The following is a 17,987-nucleotide window of genomic DNA, read 5'->3' on the forward strand; positions in this document are numbered from 1 at the left end:
GGGATGATGCCTGTCTCTGCATGTCTTGCGTTCAATAAAGCCTTCATCTTGTACCTCTGCAGTATCCCAGAGAGGTAAGGTTTACAGGAAGGGACCATCTGTCAGTCTATGTGAAGAAGAATTGGGAAGTGTTGGGGGCACAAAGTCCTTTATAAAGCTTGACGAGAAGTCACCTGGTCCAAACCAAAGGAGTACTGATCACCAGGGCTTCTCATTTAATGTTATAGGAATGAATTAAAACACTTGACAGAAAAGACTTATTGGGGCATGGAAAGCAGGGTGTAGTAAGGCTTAAGGACGGTGTCTCTAGTTAGTTTGTGATGCTTGGAGCTGAGCAGTCACAAATGATTTCCTATCAGCTCACAGTCTGGATGGTGACTTCATACCACAACCCTGCTTGAGGACGGCACGGGAGCAGCTCTGCAGCCCGGGCCAACTCGCACCTTTGCTCTGTGTTTTGAGGGGAAAAAAAAACCCAGCGCGATCGCAACAGGTAACGTCGGGGCTGTCAGTGAGGGAAGAGGCTGGTAGCAGCTGGCACTGCCGCGGAACGCCTGTCGCGCTTCCCGCGCCAGCCGCCCGGACCGCTCTGGCTGGTGCACCGCGGCGGCGGAAGGAGGGTCGCTCGTCATGGTGCGTGCGGCGGGTTCGGGGTGATGGGGGTGTTGGGGAAGGGGACGCGGCTGCGGCTGCCTCTGCTTCAGGAGGAGGCGGCGGCGGCGGCGGTGGTGGGGAGGGAGTCTTCACGCGGTGCTCTATGCCGTTCCCTTCCCGCCGGCCTTCCCCTGCGGCCGGTTCCCCGAAACGCGGCAGGCGGCCGCGTGGGCAGTTACCGGCGGTAAATCGACCCGGCGTTTATAAGCTGCTCCCTCCCCGCCGCTCAGCGTCCCCGGGGGGATGTGGGGAGCCCCGAGGGACCCTGCCCGTAGCACGGGCGCGTTTCCTCCGTCGACTGCGGCCGTTCTGGCAGGGCGGGCGGGCGGGCGGCGGCAGGCCCGGGTTTGTGCCCGTACCCACCGGCGCCTTCGCAGCGTGAAACCAGCGCAGGGAGCCCCTTAGCATTTCTTCAGGGGCTGAGAATAATTCGTCTTTTATTTCACCGCTTGTTTTTTTCGCCGTCCAAAGCACAGATAATGCGGTGTGTTAAAGTCTGCGTTTACCGAGTGCCGTTTTCTCCATCCCATCTAGGCTCCTTGCTTTCAGGTTCTTGCTTTGCACGCAGTTAAACCCTTTAAAAATCGAAGTTGCATATTAGTTCATAAACCCAGTTTTGTTGACACACCTTCTCACGAAAACGTAACATAACTTAAACTAGCGTTCCAGTATTATTTTTTAAATTCATGAGTAGTATTCCCTCAGTGCTGCTTGAAGGGCTGGGGGAGAAAAGCCCCCAGCTGCTCCCTGGTGTGTGACATTCTCAAGGGCTGCTGGGAGGGCAGAAAACATCCTTTTTGTTAGGTTCTGAAAATTAGGTACTGCCTTTGTCAGAGGCCCAGATGTAGCAATCAGATAGAAGCTTGAGTGGGCATATTTACTGCAAAGGTACAGAGAGGTAATCTTAGCTACCTAGCTGCAGGGCTCTACAAAATACATGTTTTGAGGTTTCTTTGTCACAATTTCTTCATGTTGTTTTTGGTGCTCCAGTATCGTTACAGCATGTACCGTGTTCCAGTCATTTTGTTAGATACTGAGGAGAGTAGCATGTAACTGGTGTAACTGGTAAGCTGCTACTGTAAGCTAAGGGCTTTCTGAGATACTAATTTTTTGTCGCAGTGTGTGTTTCTCTCAGACCTTTAGTGTTGTACTTAACTTTAGTAGTCTTTATAATAATACTTGAGTATTTTTAATTTCTTTTCAGCCAAAGTTACGAAAAACCCAAGGAGGGAAGCAAGAGAAAAAAGTTATCCATCCTTACAGCAGAAAAGCTGCACAGCTTGCAAGGGAAGCACACAAACAGGAGAAGAAAGAAAAGTAAGTTGACTCTGCAAAATCTGTACAGTCCAGAGAATAGCATCATAGTAGATACTTTTTGTTTGGACAGACGATGGTGGTGGTGGTGGAAGGGGACTTTAAAGCTGATACTACCTTATGATAAAAGAAAAACATATCTATACATAAGTATTGCTGGGGCCATGTGAACTGACAGATTTACATTAGTGAAATCAGGTTATGCACAGCACACAGTTCTGCTACTTATTTTTGGCATTGTCTTCCTAAGTTAGGTCTTCTTATCTGCAGCGTTTTGCTTTTCATAGTCTGAATGGCGTGATGCTGATGGTTTCACGTGACACTTAGTCACCTTGCTTCACTTTACTCCAGGTTTTAATACAAATCCTGTTTAGGGTCTAGCTTCTTGTGCTGAAATGCTGACTTTATAGAAAAGACAAGACAGAAATCTTTCTGTAGAAGAGAAACTTCTGAATAAAACCACACAGTTAACTCCTCTTTGGTGATTTCCTGCTGTTCCATGGCAAGTTTGGTTATTTGCTTTTAAGTTTTACTCCCCCCTTCCACAGAGAGAAAAGGTAGCTGGAGAAGTGTGGCCTTTAGTTCCTCTCTCAGCTGTAGTTGATATGCTGTGATTGTTTGTTCAGAAAGTTATTAAAGCAAATAATTTTTTTGGTCATAGTATACTAGTATATGGATGGACTCTGTGAGCTGAGCCCAGATATTCATATGTCTGAAGGTATGGTTGAAATGTTCTTCAGAGACAGTGCAATTTCATGGTTAGGGACAAATGAACAACCTTATCTACAGCAAAGTTGTAAGGCTGCTCGAACTAGAAAGGGGCCTTTTACTAGCACAGCTGTGTCATGTAGATTTGAGCAGAGCTGCTGCAAGAATTAATGAGCAGCGTGCATTGAGGAAGAAGTTTTCCCTGCTGTTTTCCTGGGGGTTTTTTTGTCTCTCCTCTCTTGACTGCTGATTGCAAGTAAGTTTTTATTGTAGATTATTTTCCTAGTGTTAAATTGACTACTTCATACCTTAACTCTCTTATCTTGCTTCATAACTGCTACTCAGAGCACTTAATCACAAAAGGTAACTGAATCATACTTGAGCCTTAGTGCTTACATCTGTGACTTTGCCAGAAAGAAAAACATGCACAAGAAAACTTACTGCATGAAGGATTGATGTACTGATTATTCATTATGACATGGCACACTCGATCAAAGCTTTTAGTGATTATCTCTGTGAGTAGAATTACACAGACACCTGTGCTGACATTTCTCATTAGAGGGCTACTTCTGGTTCCTCTTCCAACAGCGAGAAGTCAGAGGAAAGAACTCCTATTGGAATAGTGTTCTCCCATTTACCTTGCTCTTTAATTACTTCTCTTCACAGGGAAGGTTTTAAGGTATATGTTAGAGATTGCACCAAGAAATCTGTTTTGTTGTAGGTAAGAGTACCAAATGCATTATTTATTTCTCTGCTCAGTGTGTTAATACTGCAGTAATTAGGTCATCCTTTCCATGAAAAGGAATAAGAAAATGCTGGCTTTGTACTGACTAGGCTTTGTTATGGAGGGAGCTAGATTGGGCACATAATTGTCATGCTGATCTGCAAGTATGTTGCTTAATTTTAACACAGGTGCATTTTCTGCTGAAGAGCTGAAAAATTTACAGCTTTAAGGATGTTCAGAATAGTGTCTAAGGTGTCTTGGGCTACCAAAGCCACCATTAACATTGCCAGGTGGTCTACAAAGCAAAATACAGCACCAAAGTTGTCTTAGGAGATAAGTGCCACTTAGTGGTTTTAAGTACACAAGGTTTAGTGAACTGGGAATGTTACTGACTTTCTAACTGATTCTCTAGACAGATAGAGCAGGCAATTGTACGATAATCTAGGTGATTTTAACACTTAAGTTTGGTTAAAAAAAAAGTTGTAGGTCTACCAGTGACAGACAAAAAATTAAACTCTGTATTGGAAGTTTCCTGTCTTTCAGTAGTTGCCACAAAATCTGTTGATTTACTGACTTGCTCATCTGAAAGCTGCTTCCAGTGCCTAGTCTTTATTACTCAGGTTTCTGTCTGTCCCTGACAGAGTAGATTGTTTTGTAGCTCAGCACATGACAATGCCAAAAGTGCAGATAGTAGTTTTACTGTAGATGCTCCAGTTAATACATCATGGAATGCAGCTCTCAGTACAATCACATTAATTTTTCATTTTCTGTTTAAATCACACAAATAATTGTAATACTAAAACAACATATTTGTGGGATTGAGCAGTAGTTAATTTCTCAGTGCTGGAGAACCAGGTTCCTTCTGCAAGGATGAATTGAGGGTATATGTTTAAGCAGTTTATTTCCTATGTCTTGCAAGTAACACCTAATCTTGATTGGCAGTACATGTGGAACAACTGCCACAGAGTCTTCCTTCTGTCTGCTCATACCCATTGCCACTGGCTGTTAAAGACAGCTAAATACTTCCTGCTCTTCAGGTGGTCTCCAGTAGTTTCCCCTGGGTATGATGAAAGGTTAATCCTCTGAAAGCTTTCTGTGAGGATTTAAGTTTAGTTTAAATGCTAACAGATGTAAGTCACCATGTTACTTCAACCTATATAAAGTTACTTGCTTTAGAAAATGGAATTTTACATAACAAATTGTTCATAAACGAGTTTTTTACCTGTTCTAGAGCAGTGTGGTTAGCCTTTGGGTTCATTTCCTCTGAAAATGTAGCAAAAGGAGCTAGCCATGGCAGCAGAATCCTTCCCAGTGAAACAAGGAAACCACCTTTTGGTATGTGTCAGAGGTTACCTGGGAAAAAAGTGCCATTTTATGAAAAATGATTAAATAATAATAAAAGGTGAGCTTCAAGCAGCCCAGTGAAAGAGCACCTAGTTTATCTTGAATTCTTGTGGGTATCAGTGGAGCCTAATGCCTTCAAAGAGCAAAAGTGCTTAATAGAGAGAAACACAGTTTAAGATTAGGTGATGTAGATAGCTATCTTCTCCCTTAGGCTCTCTTTAGGATGTTGATTGTTACCATTCTTAGGCTTCACAGAGCAGAGGTGCTCCATGGAGGGAAACTCAATTTAAGATGAGAGGCTATAGATTGCTATCCATTTTTTTAGGCATTGTTTCTTAATTTCTGCCTTTTCCAAGTTCCCTTGCTTTTCCAAGTGTGAGACCTTTAGGCCATTTTGCATAGGGAAACTGTTACACCAAAAGCAGCAAGTCAGTCTTGACTGTATGAAGTGTATAGTGTAGCAAAGTGATCTATCTGTAAATAACATTTCTATATCTTATGGTTCTGGATATTAAACAATTAACTAGTGTTGTTCACAGATCTGCACTTTCAAGATCTATCCTGCTGTGATGTTCTAAAATTAATTTACTTAATAATGTTACTGGAAAGTTAGGAATATCTTTTGCAGACCTGTCAGTAAATATTTGCTTTTGTGTGGTTTGTTTCTTCTGTTTTTGTTTTTCCTTGGTGCTTGGCTGGAAAGAGGATTCTGGACTAGATAAAGTTTAGGCTTTTATTTTCTTTTTACCTTTTCTATATGATAAAGAGAAAAAACTCCTGTGAACATTCCTGTTTATGTTAAATAGCAAGGGAAATTGCATTTTGTTAGGAGATGTGTATTCAAGTATCCTTTGCCAAAAGAAGATAATGAAAAAGGGAAGACATTACCCAAAAGGCATTTCAGTGCTCAGTGCAGCACTGGGAAAAATGAGGGAGAAATTCTGCTCTCAGTTGCAGAAGTCTTTTACAGCCTCCATTGTCCAGTTTCTCTTCAATGCAAGTATTTGCAATGTAATATGACAGTAGTAATAAGCTTATTGTCCAGAAACTGGCTGCACTACAAAAGACCAATCTTGACCATAATAAGGGGAGATGGAACAGTTGGTTTTAGAAAATTGACTGTGGTCTTAGGTCATCATATTCACTTGAATAGCACTTTTTTCTTGCCTGCATCCCTCCTCCTAGTTCTTCTCAAGGTCTAATGAGTGACAACAAATTCCAGTGTATTCCTACATTTTTTTTTGTCTATTAATCTCCATGTGAATCCTTATTCCTGTACACAACTTGTTTGCTCTGAGACAGCAGTCGTTGGTTCACTGGTGCCAGTAGAAAACTATTCTTCTACATTTTAGGAAACCAGACCATAATAAGATATTCCTGGAACTTCTTGTAGTAGTGATGTACCAGTCATGTTTTGTTTGCAACTGCCAAGATCTCTGTCTGGTTAGCTAAAATCCTTCTAGCACTGTCAGGGTTTTGTTTCTGTCTTTTTCCCTCCTGATGCAAAATAAACCCTTTCTGTTGTCATATGATAAATTTTTTAGGAGTTTATGTATTTTCATCACAAATACAGCAGTTGTGCTTTGAGATATGAGTGCTGAGGAGTTTTTATTGTATTTCTTGATCTAGCATGAAGCAAATTGTTAGGACTAAGCAGTACCTTTAAAATAGCCCCTTCTGGAGCTCTTTGTATGTCCCCAGTTTTTGTTATCTAACCTCTTAATCTCCCATAAACCATTGTGCTGTTTGCAGCAGTGATGCTTTGAGATGTTCTCTTCCAGATTCTTTATGTGGAACTGAAAAAATGGTAGTTTTTAAAATAATTTGCCTTACTTACAGAAATAAAAATTGAATTGAAAAAAAATTACATATTTTTCTTTCTTATAGAGAGACTTTTGTACAGAAGTACCCTAAAAGGTTTAAGCAAGTCCCACCACTAACTGGTGCAAAAGCTAACAAAAACTGATAAGTGGATAGAAGGTTTTTAGTAACCTGGAACAAGAAACAATTGTCCTGTCAATTTTTATTTTTCTTAAGAAATAGCCCATCTTATTTCTTAAAGCCATAGATTACATTTCTGTGTCTGGTTATTATGGGGGGAAAAATGCTGCATCTGTCAACTAATTTGGCAAATTGATAGCATTTAGAGTTTAAGATAGAGAGGCACTGATGGAGCATAATGGCTTTAACCTTTTAAGTACCTAGTAAACATCAAGTAAACCACTAATCATCCTGATCAATAATCAGTGCCTAAGCAGATGATGTTTGGGAGGTCGGTGTAGGAGACAATCATTAGGAAGCAACAGCCTGCCATAGCATTGTATCCCTGTCCTCATCCTCTCCTTCCCTTGAGCAAAAGGTGTTACTCATTGTGTGGAAGGGGTTGAGGAGAACTTTCTTGACTTATCTTATTTGGCTAGCCTCCCTGCTGGTACTGTTGCCTTCTAGCAATCATTGAGGTGAGGTTTTTATGAAAGTACAATCCTCTCATTCCTTATTTCTCATGCTGAAATAAGTTGTGTCTACCTAGCAGCTGAAGGTTTTTCTTCCAGAAGAAAATCTTAGTTATATACTTCATTGCCTTGATAAATAAAGGATCTAGCGACCCTTGCAGGTGCACATGGTAGTTTTTAGTGTTTTAAAGCATAGATACAGGACACGATTTATGATTCTAATCAGGCAGCTTTCCTAGATGACATCATAGTTTTCTCCCTGGCAGTGCTCTGTAGATGTGCTCAGCAGGCGGTGTTGCCATGCGAGGTTCACAGCAGGGACTGCTGGTGTGGAGTTCACTGTGAGGAATATGTGGCCTTGATTGCTGTTGCTGTTCAGAACTCCCTGCTGTAAGCCCTCTAGGCCACCTACCACAGTTTTCATTGAAGGCATCTTCTACAACTGAGTTTTTAAAGCTGACTTCTAATCTAATTCTCTTTTTTCCTTTCTTTTTTATATAGTTTCATTTGGGTCTGTCCTTTAACCCACAGGAATGAGAGTAATTTTTGGTTTGACACTAGAATCTTTTAATTAATCAGCCAGCTCAGGGGGAATTTTTGGCAGGTATGATAAAACTCAAACCCCATACTTGACCTCTGTAGACTTCTGCATTAAAAATGCTTATCCCAGATGCTGAGTATCTATAGAAGTGAAAAGGTTTCTCTTGAATGAGTTAGTGGCATTCTTAGCGGCACACACATGCTGTGAATTTGCTTTTATGTGGCTTATAGATGGTCTTCAGAAGATGAAATACTTCTTGAAAAAGCTGATCTTTATTATGTGGCCAAGACAAGTATGTCTCTGAAAAGTAGGGCTTTCTCTTTTGATCCAGGTTTTTGTGACAAGTGACATCTGTGCTCTGCAGTACTTCACTAACTCTTAACGTGTTCATTAAATGCTATAGAGTACAAGGGATTAAATAAAGCAGCACGTTAGCTTTGAAATGTTTTGAATCTTGGCATTATTTGTACTTGGTCAATGATACTCTTTATGATTTTCTATATCCTGTGTAAATTTCCTTACTAAGTAATAAGAAAATAGATCAATTTTATCAGAGATCCATTGATTATGCATGGCTAAGATACTTTTCCAGTGACACATTTTATACTTATTCCAACAGTGTATTGTTTTCCTTTCTGGAAATGAAGGAACATTCAGCAACATTGATTGCTCAGACTGAATCTGAGAGTTTCAGGACATATATGCATGAGACATCACATTACCTTTTAGAAAACTTGTGTTTGAAAACTGCTTATAAGGATGGGAATTAACCCCAAACTGAATTGTATCCCGTAGAGTACAGAAGGCTTCACGTATCCCAACAGAGATTGAGGTGGAGTTGAAAATACTTTGAGAATTTTTATAAATATATCTTTTTTTATGAATATGAAAAAAAAAATCAAAGCTGTTAATTTTTATTTCTTACCACATTAACTTTTACTGTTTACTAAGCACAAACTTTAATTATGACAAGTCATTAGATACTAGAATAGTATTTTTCACATAGTATTCTTGATTTGCAAGGATGCAGTGCAGTGAAATCTTCTGTTCTTGATCTGCAAACTCATTGAAACATACCAGCAGAATATGAGGAATACTTAATGAAATTCTTTCAATATAAGTCTTCCGTGAAATTCCTTTCACTGTGCTCTAAGAAAATTGCTGCATTCTAATTTCTCCCAGAAGCTGTTTAACTTAATAGGTAAAATGGACAGATTTCAGACAGTAGTTTTACAAAGAGCAAATGTGTTAGATGAAGCAGATTAAGTTTCACATCATTCTGAACTTGGCAAATATTTCTGGTTCAATTTTTACCTTGACCTTCACTGTGACCAAAAAAAAATACATACTTTAGGAGAAAGAAAATGCAGATAATTATTTGTAGAGTACTCATTGCTGGCTAACTTACCTGTTTTTTCTCTGCTAGGTTGAAGACTGACAAAGCTTTGCGTTTGAGTATCATTGGTGAGCAGAAACTTCTGTTACTGAATACAGTAGTTACCTGTTAAGTTTTACCAACTTTGTAGAAATTCCAGTTAGTTTGTTTCAGAATAATCTGACTCTGCTCTTAAAATGGACATTGTTCAAATGCTACAATACCTGATGTTCACTCAAATAGTCTATGCAGGATTGATGTTAAAGCTAGACTTTGGTGAACGTACATGTAGAACAAGGCAATAGTAGGTTAAACATCTGTTTTGTACGTCTGTACTTGTCTTTACTGGAATTGTCCCCATGCTTTTCTTTAATTTCTTGTAAAAGAGGGTGAAGTGTATATGTTAACAGACACATTATGGTAGCAATTTAAATTTAAAACCTTGACATGCAACCTGAACTTTTTTCTCTTTCTTTTGATTGACAGTGCCCTTTTCCTATTTAATCTGTTTAAAAGTTATGATTTCTCAGTTGTGTTTTTTCACCCTGAAGTATTCCTAACTTTCCATCTTAAACAAGAGATATATTAAACACTAATTTCCAGTGAAACAAAGCATATGGTCTCTTTTCCATAAGGAAGATATAAACTACATCTGTAATGATGTGAGAATGCTGCTGTTACAGGTACATTCATACTTGTTACACACAGGTTCAGTAAATCTGTGATGCAGTTCAAAATCTTGAAAAATGGGGAGTTATTCCAGAAACTTTGAAGAACTTTAATCTGTGTTGGTGCTGCAGTGATTATATGGTCATTAACATTAAGCTTATTCTTGTAGGAGAAAAATTGCAATGGTTTCAAAGTCACCTTGACCCCAATAAAATCGAGTACACAAAGAAGGAAGCTGGCGAACTAATTGAAACGTAAGACTGGTGTTAAAAATAGGGTTAAACAGCTTGATTTGTCTTTTAAAATAATGTTCTTATTTAAGATCTGCAAAGGGATGATGACTCGGAGGAGGATTTTTAATATAATTCTATTAATAATAGCAAGCAGTTGATTTTCTTGCAACCAAGGTTAATTATATACTGAAAGAAGCATTTATTCACACTAGAATTACTGAAGTCAGTCCTGTATTGTTTGGAGTTTTTTAATTGTTTAAGGACAGCTGCTTTTGTAGAGTATGGAGGGACTGAATGATTTGGACAATAGCAATTGCATGAATTAATTAGTTGAGTTGTTCAGTGATACTTAAATGCACAAATTTCATTCTACATCCTACTTTATTCTTTACATTTTTTTGCTGATAAGATTGAACAGTACCCATGTGGCTCAGTTTGTTAGGGCAGGAAAGACCAAAGTCTGATAAGAAGAAATTCAGTTATTTCTATGTGGCTGAATTTATGTGCCTGTGGCTCATCACCATTTTTCACCTGCTAGCTAAATACCAAAATAGATAGGTGTTCTTACACAAGTGTATGATTTCAGTTTCCTTTCAGAAGCTCTGACATGTTTCCTACAGTGTTGATGAAACCCGTAAATTGCTCAGCAATGCTAGTGAACTGCAAAGGCAATAAAAGCTTACTTTTTGCATTTGGGTTAGATATTTACAAGATTATGTAGAACCAGAGAAGAATTTTACTTTAAAAATGATGAGGTGGTGAAATTCAGTAATTAAAAGTTAAGAGGAATACTTAGATTTAACACTGGTCTTCCAGAGCAGATGAATTGTAAGAATGTGGGAGTTTTGTTTTATTAAAACTTTTTTTTTTTAAAAAGAAGCAAATAAAAAAATACATTTTTTCTAAAAGCTGCAGGTGATTCAAATGAAGTTCTAAATGAGGCTTCAACTTTGAAAATTAAATAGTTCAAAACTAAGAGATATCTCTGGATTTGTTTTATGAGAAAATAAATAGAATTAGTGAAATGACTTCTTTGATTATTAAAGTCTGCTTTGCAAAAAGTTTCTCATGACTGCATCTGGCATAAATAAATTCTGTTTCTTTCAGTTATATGTGTAGATTCGATGCTGAGTTGGAGCAGATCGAGTTACAAAACAGTATTAAAGGGAGACAAGGAAGACAGCATGGCTCACGGGAAACCGTCATCAAGCAGACCATAGAACGTGAAAGACAGCTCTATGAAGGCTATGGAATAGGTATGTAAAAGCACAGTCCTGTGGTCACACCTCCTGCTGCCTCCCAGGCTAGAATCTAAGTGAAATTTCTAGGCATTTATTTTTCTCTTTAATGGCATTCATTATCTGCTGGGTATCACAAGTTTCAGTAAAATCATAATGCTGGATATTCTGGTTAGCTTTCTCACAGCCATCTATGCCAGCAGATTATCTGCTGAAATCTTCTGAGGAGCTGTCATGTTAAAAACCACAACATAAGTGTTAGAGCTGAAAATATATTCATAAGGTACATAGTCATCTTTAAGAAGAAAAAAAAATGTATTATTTTTTGAAAGGTGTTTTGTTAGTTTGGGGTTTTTTGTTGTTTTTAGACAGTACACAGGTGCAAGCTACGTGAGAAATAAAAGACTGAAAATTTGATAGGTGGAACTAGGCTGAAGGGAAGCAGCAGTAATCTGGTGAAATAAGGGAGAAAGACAAAGGGATATTGAAAGTTCAAAAAGCAAAGAGTTGTTCTGAGGAGCATGAACTACAAAATAGTGAAATTTATGTATTTTGCTTTAGCAGATAAGTATGTTGGAGTTGAGTGATGAATTTGGCTGTAGTGCACAACAGAGTTTTGGTTGTGCATCATATTCCCCTTTCCCCAATTTACATTTTACCAATAAACAAAACGAATGGCTTTAAAATTTTGCCAGTGTTACTTAGTACTTCCACAACCAGCAGTGGCAGAGGAATTCAGGAATATCTGTATGACTTTAATGCACAATCTTTAATTTCGTAGAAGAGGGGAAAAGGATAAAAAATAGATACTGTGAATGTCATCAGATAGCTCAGTTGTAGAAAATCTTCTTGGGTTTGCTTTTAAATTTTAGTTCTTCTTACTGCTTTGTGGAAAGCTGACAGAAAAAACAAATAGGACTAGATAGAAAGATGTCAAATGCACAAGCACAACATAAAAATAAAGAAGAATCCAGAAATATTGTAAGCAAAATTTGAGGTTATTATAGTATTAGTAAGTAAAGCATTCAGAGAGCATGGTGCAACTTCACATATTAAATATACTCTCAAATCATTCATTATTTGTTATCACAGCTGCTTCAGGTTTTGCTCTCTGCCTAGGACAGTATTCATTCAGAGAAAATAGTTGCTGCTAAATACTGTAATTAGAGATTGGGGATAAATGGAAATCAGCTGGAAATGATGCTTTTATACTCTAGCTCATTATTATCCCTGGAAACTGCAGAGAGTGGAGCTTTTATAACTGACTTAGTATTTGTTGGGTTTTTTCTCCCTATTCTTGAACTCAGTTTCTATGCATGTGCATTTGCTATAAAGACACTACATAATACGAATTGTTTCCAGTTAGGAAAGTCTTCTATAATGTGAAGCCATGTATGTATTATATACATGTAAATAAAAAGTTGATTTTTCTTTTCTGGCTGTTTGCAAAAGTGGTAGATCCCCAGAAGCATAATAAATTTTAGTCTTCTGTTTTTTTTAAACAAAAGCAAACAGTACCTATGCAGGGAACATTCAGTCTGTCTGTGCCGTGGTTGAGTTTTGTTGGCAGCATTTTGTCACTTCCTTGTTCCTTAAATATTTCTACAATAAATTTACCACAGTTTTCTTCCTGATGTTGTCACTTGTGTGTGCGTTTTGTTTTTAATCTGGTTTGATATGTTTATAGGAAAGGGATTGAAGGGGAATCCTTTACAGGATATGCCCTTGGAGCTCAGAATTACCACACTTTCTGTTGAAAAGCAACATAATTATTTCAGCTGAGCATCATATATTTTTGATCATTTGCTTCTCAGATTTGATCGTTTGCTTCTCTTGTGTGTTCCCCAAGAAGTATAATGTTAATCTTGGGGAAAAACAGCCTTTAAAGCTAAACACACCAGCTTTATTAGTTAATACTTGACACTTGAGGTTATAAGGAAGTTGATTTAATTCAGATGAAAAACGTATCATTTACATGTTAATGTTACTACTGTACTGTTTGTCAGCTGCTGTTTGCTGTGACAGTCAGTATTGTGTAACTGAATGGCTTTTTGTGTAAAGAGCATCTATAGTTTCTAACATCTTTCTCATTTCTTAACTTCAGGCTGCCATATTATCCTTTGACCTGACTTAGGTGTTTCTCTGTATGACAGTTCTAATGGGTGTGATATATAAGCAGCCTATATTCTGTGTAGAGCACTGACAAAGCAGTGACATTTCAGTCCTTGTGAGATTTAGGTAAACCTCTTGTACAAACTTTTGCTTTGGGAGAGGTAAGTGGTTACTGCTGTAAAGAACAATAATGGGGTTTTGAACAGCACACTTCTGGAAGGAAATAAAGCTTATCAGCAGCCTGTCACGGAGCACTTGGTTAAAAAACAGTGCTGCTGTGGGAGACAGCTGTAGAAGGGCACTCTGACACCAAGATTGGCTCCTTCATCCCTTTTTTCTCTAGTTATTGTTTAGAAGCCCTCCCTCCTTAGGCTCTATCCTGCACAGAGAGGGGTTAGGCCTGCAGCCGACAGAAGCTTTTTACCTCTGGTGCCTGTAGGAGCTTTGAGGTAACATGGTTCAGTGTGCCTCCACCCAAACAGTTGGAAAGATGCTGACTTGACAGTTTTTTACACATGTTCTGTGTCATAAGTTGAGCTCAAACACTTTGTCTTTTTCCTTTTTATGTAATGGTGTTAAGCACCAACATCTTCATGACAGAATTTGAGAGCTAACATGCTGCTTGTTCTTCCTCAAAAGAAAGATAAGAAAATACAACTATCTGAAAGGATCAGAAACATGAATTTAAATTTTCACTGCTGTTTCATTATAAACACACAGGTTGCTGAATACTTCATCTTTGAAATATCTGCTCTATAAAATGCTGTTTTCACTTGTTTTCCACCAGCTCCTGTGCCATGTTTCTCCACCTTCTGTTTTTTCCATCTTTAGTTCAGAAAAACAAATTAAACAAATGAAGAGGTTCACAAGTGGGAGCAAAAACCACAACACTGGTGCTTGCTAAGAAGTGAGACAAGTGTTATTAAACTGAAAGTACAGCACTACTGCTGCTTTCCACCATAATTGAAAAAATCAATTGCTGTTTATGTCTGCTCACATGAGACCAGAGTTTTTAGTTCTGTTCCTAATCTGGTAACTCTCTGGTTTGTACTGTATAACATATTGCACACAAACATGTAAGTAAGTATAAGTTAAAAATTTTGCCACTGCCAAAGCAGTAAAGATCAATTCAGCACCAAACTTTTGTCAAAGAATCTACCCCCTTGCAGAATGCCTGCTTTGGTAAGCCCTGGTTGACAGGCTAGATAAAACTGTTAGAATATTGTCTTTGGAGAAAAGTCCTACCTAAATGAGTAAAAGCTAGGTAAAATTGTGCATGAGTTTGTAAACTGCCCATCTAGTAGGGACGTTTTGGTTTCTCCATGACAGGGGGGAACAAAGTCTGTCCCATAGGTCTCTGTAGATGTTTCTCTTCCTTTTTACTACCAAAGGTAATAATTTTTTGTTGTGAGTATATGTCACTTATTTCTGTTAGTGGGGAAGATTGAAAACTTTCAGTGATTAAAACTATTGATTTTTTTTCTGTTCAGCCAAGAGGAACATCAACTTGATAGGAAAGAGTTGGTCCATATAAATATTATGTTGCATTTACTGCAGTATTTAACAGGCATTTTGGCAAACACAGAATGCTGCCTTCCCAGTATTGAGTGCTTTATAGAACAGGTATTTAACAGTGGAAAGTATAGTTACATTGGAATTTTTTTTCCAAAAACATTTCACAGTACTCATGGACCACTTAGTACTCCTTTAGAGTGAAGATAGGTCAGCTTTGAAACTAAACTTCCTTATTTTACCTTTTATTTGCTGTATATATCTATAGTAAGCTCTGAAGAGCTCACTCACATGCATGAGTCAGGGCATGTTAAAACCAAATTTTGATCTTTGTTGAGAATGTTAATTATGCTTTTTTAAAAAAAATACTTTCCTTGTTTCTTCACAGGACATTTTTTTAAAAGAAACTTTTAAGTGTTTAAAATTTTGCTATTTTGCAATGTATCAGTTTAGAGAAAGTGAAGCATCCTCTTTATTATTTGTCAGGATTGGATTTTCAGTAAGTGGTACACTTGAATTCTTCTAACTGAATAGGTACTAGTTCAGTTCCTTTTCTTTAGGAGAGAGAGGTCTTCATATTTATATGATGCTCTAGAAACCTTCTAATATGAATCCTCATTCTCGTTTTCTTGGTCTTTTAATCTTTGAAATATGTTCAGCCCTTCAGCTCACATTTCTTTCTTTGAAATGAGACTTACTTGAATTTAATTTCATTCCCATTAGAAATCCCAGACATCATGAACAGAAAGCATCTTAAATTTTTCAGGTAAGAACTTTATATATTATTATATCATCACTAATCTGTTTATGCAAAATAGCATTTCTGAATTTGACATGTTTTATGGGGTTTATTTCTTACAAAAATTAAGCAAACCTGTCAAAAGAATTTGTCATTTGAAAAAGCAGACTCTAGATGTGAGGTTGCTGTTTTGGCATTTCTTAGGTGTTACAATCTAAGCGCTGGTGACAGTCAATCATTAGAAACGTTAGAAAGCTTCAACAGTTGGAATTCAATTCCTGTAACTTAAGTATCATTTTTCAATATTCTGAGAGAATATTTTCTCTCCAGTTGAAATTCTCACCTCTGCTGTTCAGTGATTTACAGAAAAAAGATTGGCATTTACTGAAGGATCAACATGTAGATGTATTATTGGTAAATGGTTGGATGGGGACCTGGGCAGCCTTGTGTAGATCCAGGCCTGGAGGTTGGTGTCCCTGCCTGTGGCAGGGGGGTTGGAGCTCTATGATCCTTGGGGTCCCTTCCAACCCAGACCATTCTGTGATTCTATGATTTATAGTCGGAGCTTAGCATTAAGTGACTAAACCAGCACTGAGTTCTTAGTCCTAAGATCTAACTCGAGGTGTGTCTGTGCTAGTTGAAAATTTTAAGCAAATTGATGACTGGCATCCAGTTGAAAGACCTGGGAGTTGTGAGACTTGCTGCTAGCTTGTGGGCCAGCAAGACAATATGCCTTGGTAATGGATTGAAGGAACATGCTTGCTAGCTGCATTATCAAATGAGATACTTTAAAGGAAAAAAAATAAATGAGACTTAGAAATGCTTCTGTTGCAAGGAATGATGTACCACTAACTCCTAGGGGTGGTGTGTAGCCAGAAGCCATACTTACAGGTGGTTGGAATAAAGCCAGAAATCTCAAAGAGGAGACAGGCATCTGGCTGGTGTGTTTATAAATACACAATTGACTTCTTGTGCTGGGACAGCTGACAGAAGTGTTGTTTTATTACCTTGCTAGAGCAAAAACATGTCTGTCTTATAATTGGCAAATACTGCCTTTGCCCTTAGGGAAAATTAACCATGAAGTGTGTTTACTGTAATCAAGAAAGCATTCTATTGATTGAGTATGGGTTTGGCTTGTGATATTTAAATGAATCTTCTCTCCTTCATGTGGCCTTTTGAAATAATATCCTTCTGTGTATTAATGTTCAGTGATGTTTTGTGTTCCCTGGAAGCCAGTGACACAAGTTAACATAAAACCTAATGAAAGACTTTATATAAAGTGGTATTAGGTTTGCAAATAGAGCATCTAGATAAAGAAACTCTTCCAAACTGCTTTTCCATTGCTGACAAGACTGGGAGTTCAGTGTGTCAGACCTAAAAACAGGTGGCCTAAAGTACCTGAGTATACAGGCATGTGCGAAAGTGTGATAAAGTGAATCATAAATATTTTTGTTCTGAAAGTACTTAATTCTTCACAGAGAAATTACAGTTGCTGTCATGTACAAGATCAAGTGAAAACCTTGACATTTTCTTATACTGCAGTGGGGCTGATGGTGTAATTTAGAAAAGCAGCCTCATTTGAGCTAGCGTCTTCTGAGGAAAGGTGAATTAACTCTGCCATTCTTTCTCACTATTGGTAATTGGGTTTCATTCCTTTTTTTTTTTTTTTCTTTTTTTGCCTTCTTTAAGAGAATGGGATGGTGATCTGAGGAAACTGCCAAACATCAAAATGAAAAAGCTCTCAGCTAGCGATGCTGCTTGCAGTCATCCCGAGTTGGCAGATACGGAAGCTAAAGAAGAACTGAATAATGCAGAAGAGGTGGCTGAGTGAGCACCAGCTGATTCTGGAGCTGAAACAGCTGAAGGGAATTTTAAGAAACCTATTTTAATTATGTCTGGAAACAAGAATAAATTCTTATTATATTTGCACACTTTGCTGGTTGCTTTTTTTTATGAGCCTATGGTAAAGAGTAAACTGTATTATTGAGTAAAGCTGTGTATTATTGGATAAAATAATTAAAATTTTAATTGTATCCTTACTTCTTATACTGTACCTTCTATTTAGGATGCAGGCTCCTGAATTGACATGGCAATTGGAGTTTATATCTTGAAATCCTGACTAGTTGAATACCTCTTCGCTCGTCATAGAGCAGTCAGGATTCAGACACCTGTTAGAAATCCCAGACACCTGGGAAATCCTTACCTTTTCCTTGGAATGGCAAGAATGTATGTCTTTTAGTGTATCAGTAGCAGGTGCACTGCTAAACAGTGGCTCAGCTAGTGGCAACTTTTATTCACCTATTGTGGTGGTGGTTGGGATGTCTCTAGGTATACACAGTTTTGTGTAGAGCAGTGATGGGCCTCATAACAA

At 38.1% G+C, this 17,987-nt stretch overlaps 1 protein-coding gene across 1 annotated transcript; it reads left to right on the top strand.

Annotated features, from left to right (window-relative positions):
- The first annotated feature begins 607 nt into the window (after positions 1-607).
- TMA16 (translation machinery associated 16 homolog) lies at positions 608-17,545 on the top strand. The gene is given in 8 exon segments (XM_084263830.1): positions 608-633; positions 1,859-1,971; positions 9,165-9,202; positions 9,952-10,036; positions 11,123-11,271; positions 15,601-15,643; positions 17,306-17,440; positions 17,442-17,545. Coding segments are annotated over 8 exon segments (630 nt in total). The 5' UTR covers positions 608-630; the 3' UTR covers positions 17,506-17,545.
- The last annotated feature ends 442 nt before the right edge of the window (positions 17,546-17,987 follow it).

Source organism: Gallinula chloropus (assembly GCF_964237585.1).
Source record: "Gallinula chloropus genome assembly, chromosome: 4".
In the NCBI taxonomy this organism is placed as follows: Eukaryota; Metazoa; Chordata; class Aves; order Gruiformes; family Rallidae; genus Gallinula; species Gallinula chloropus.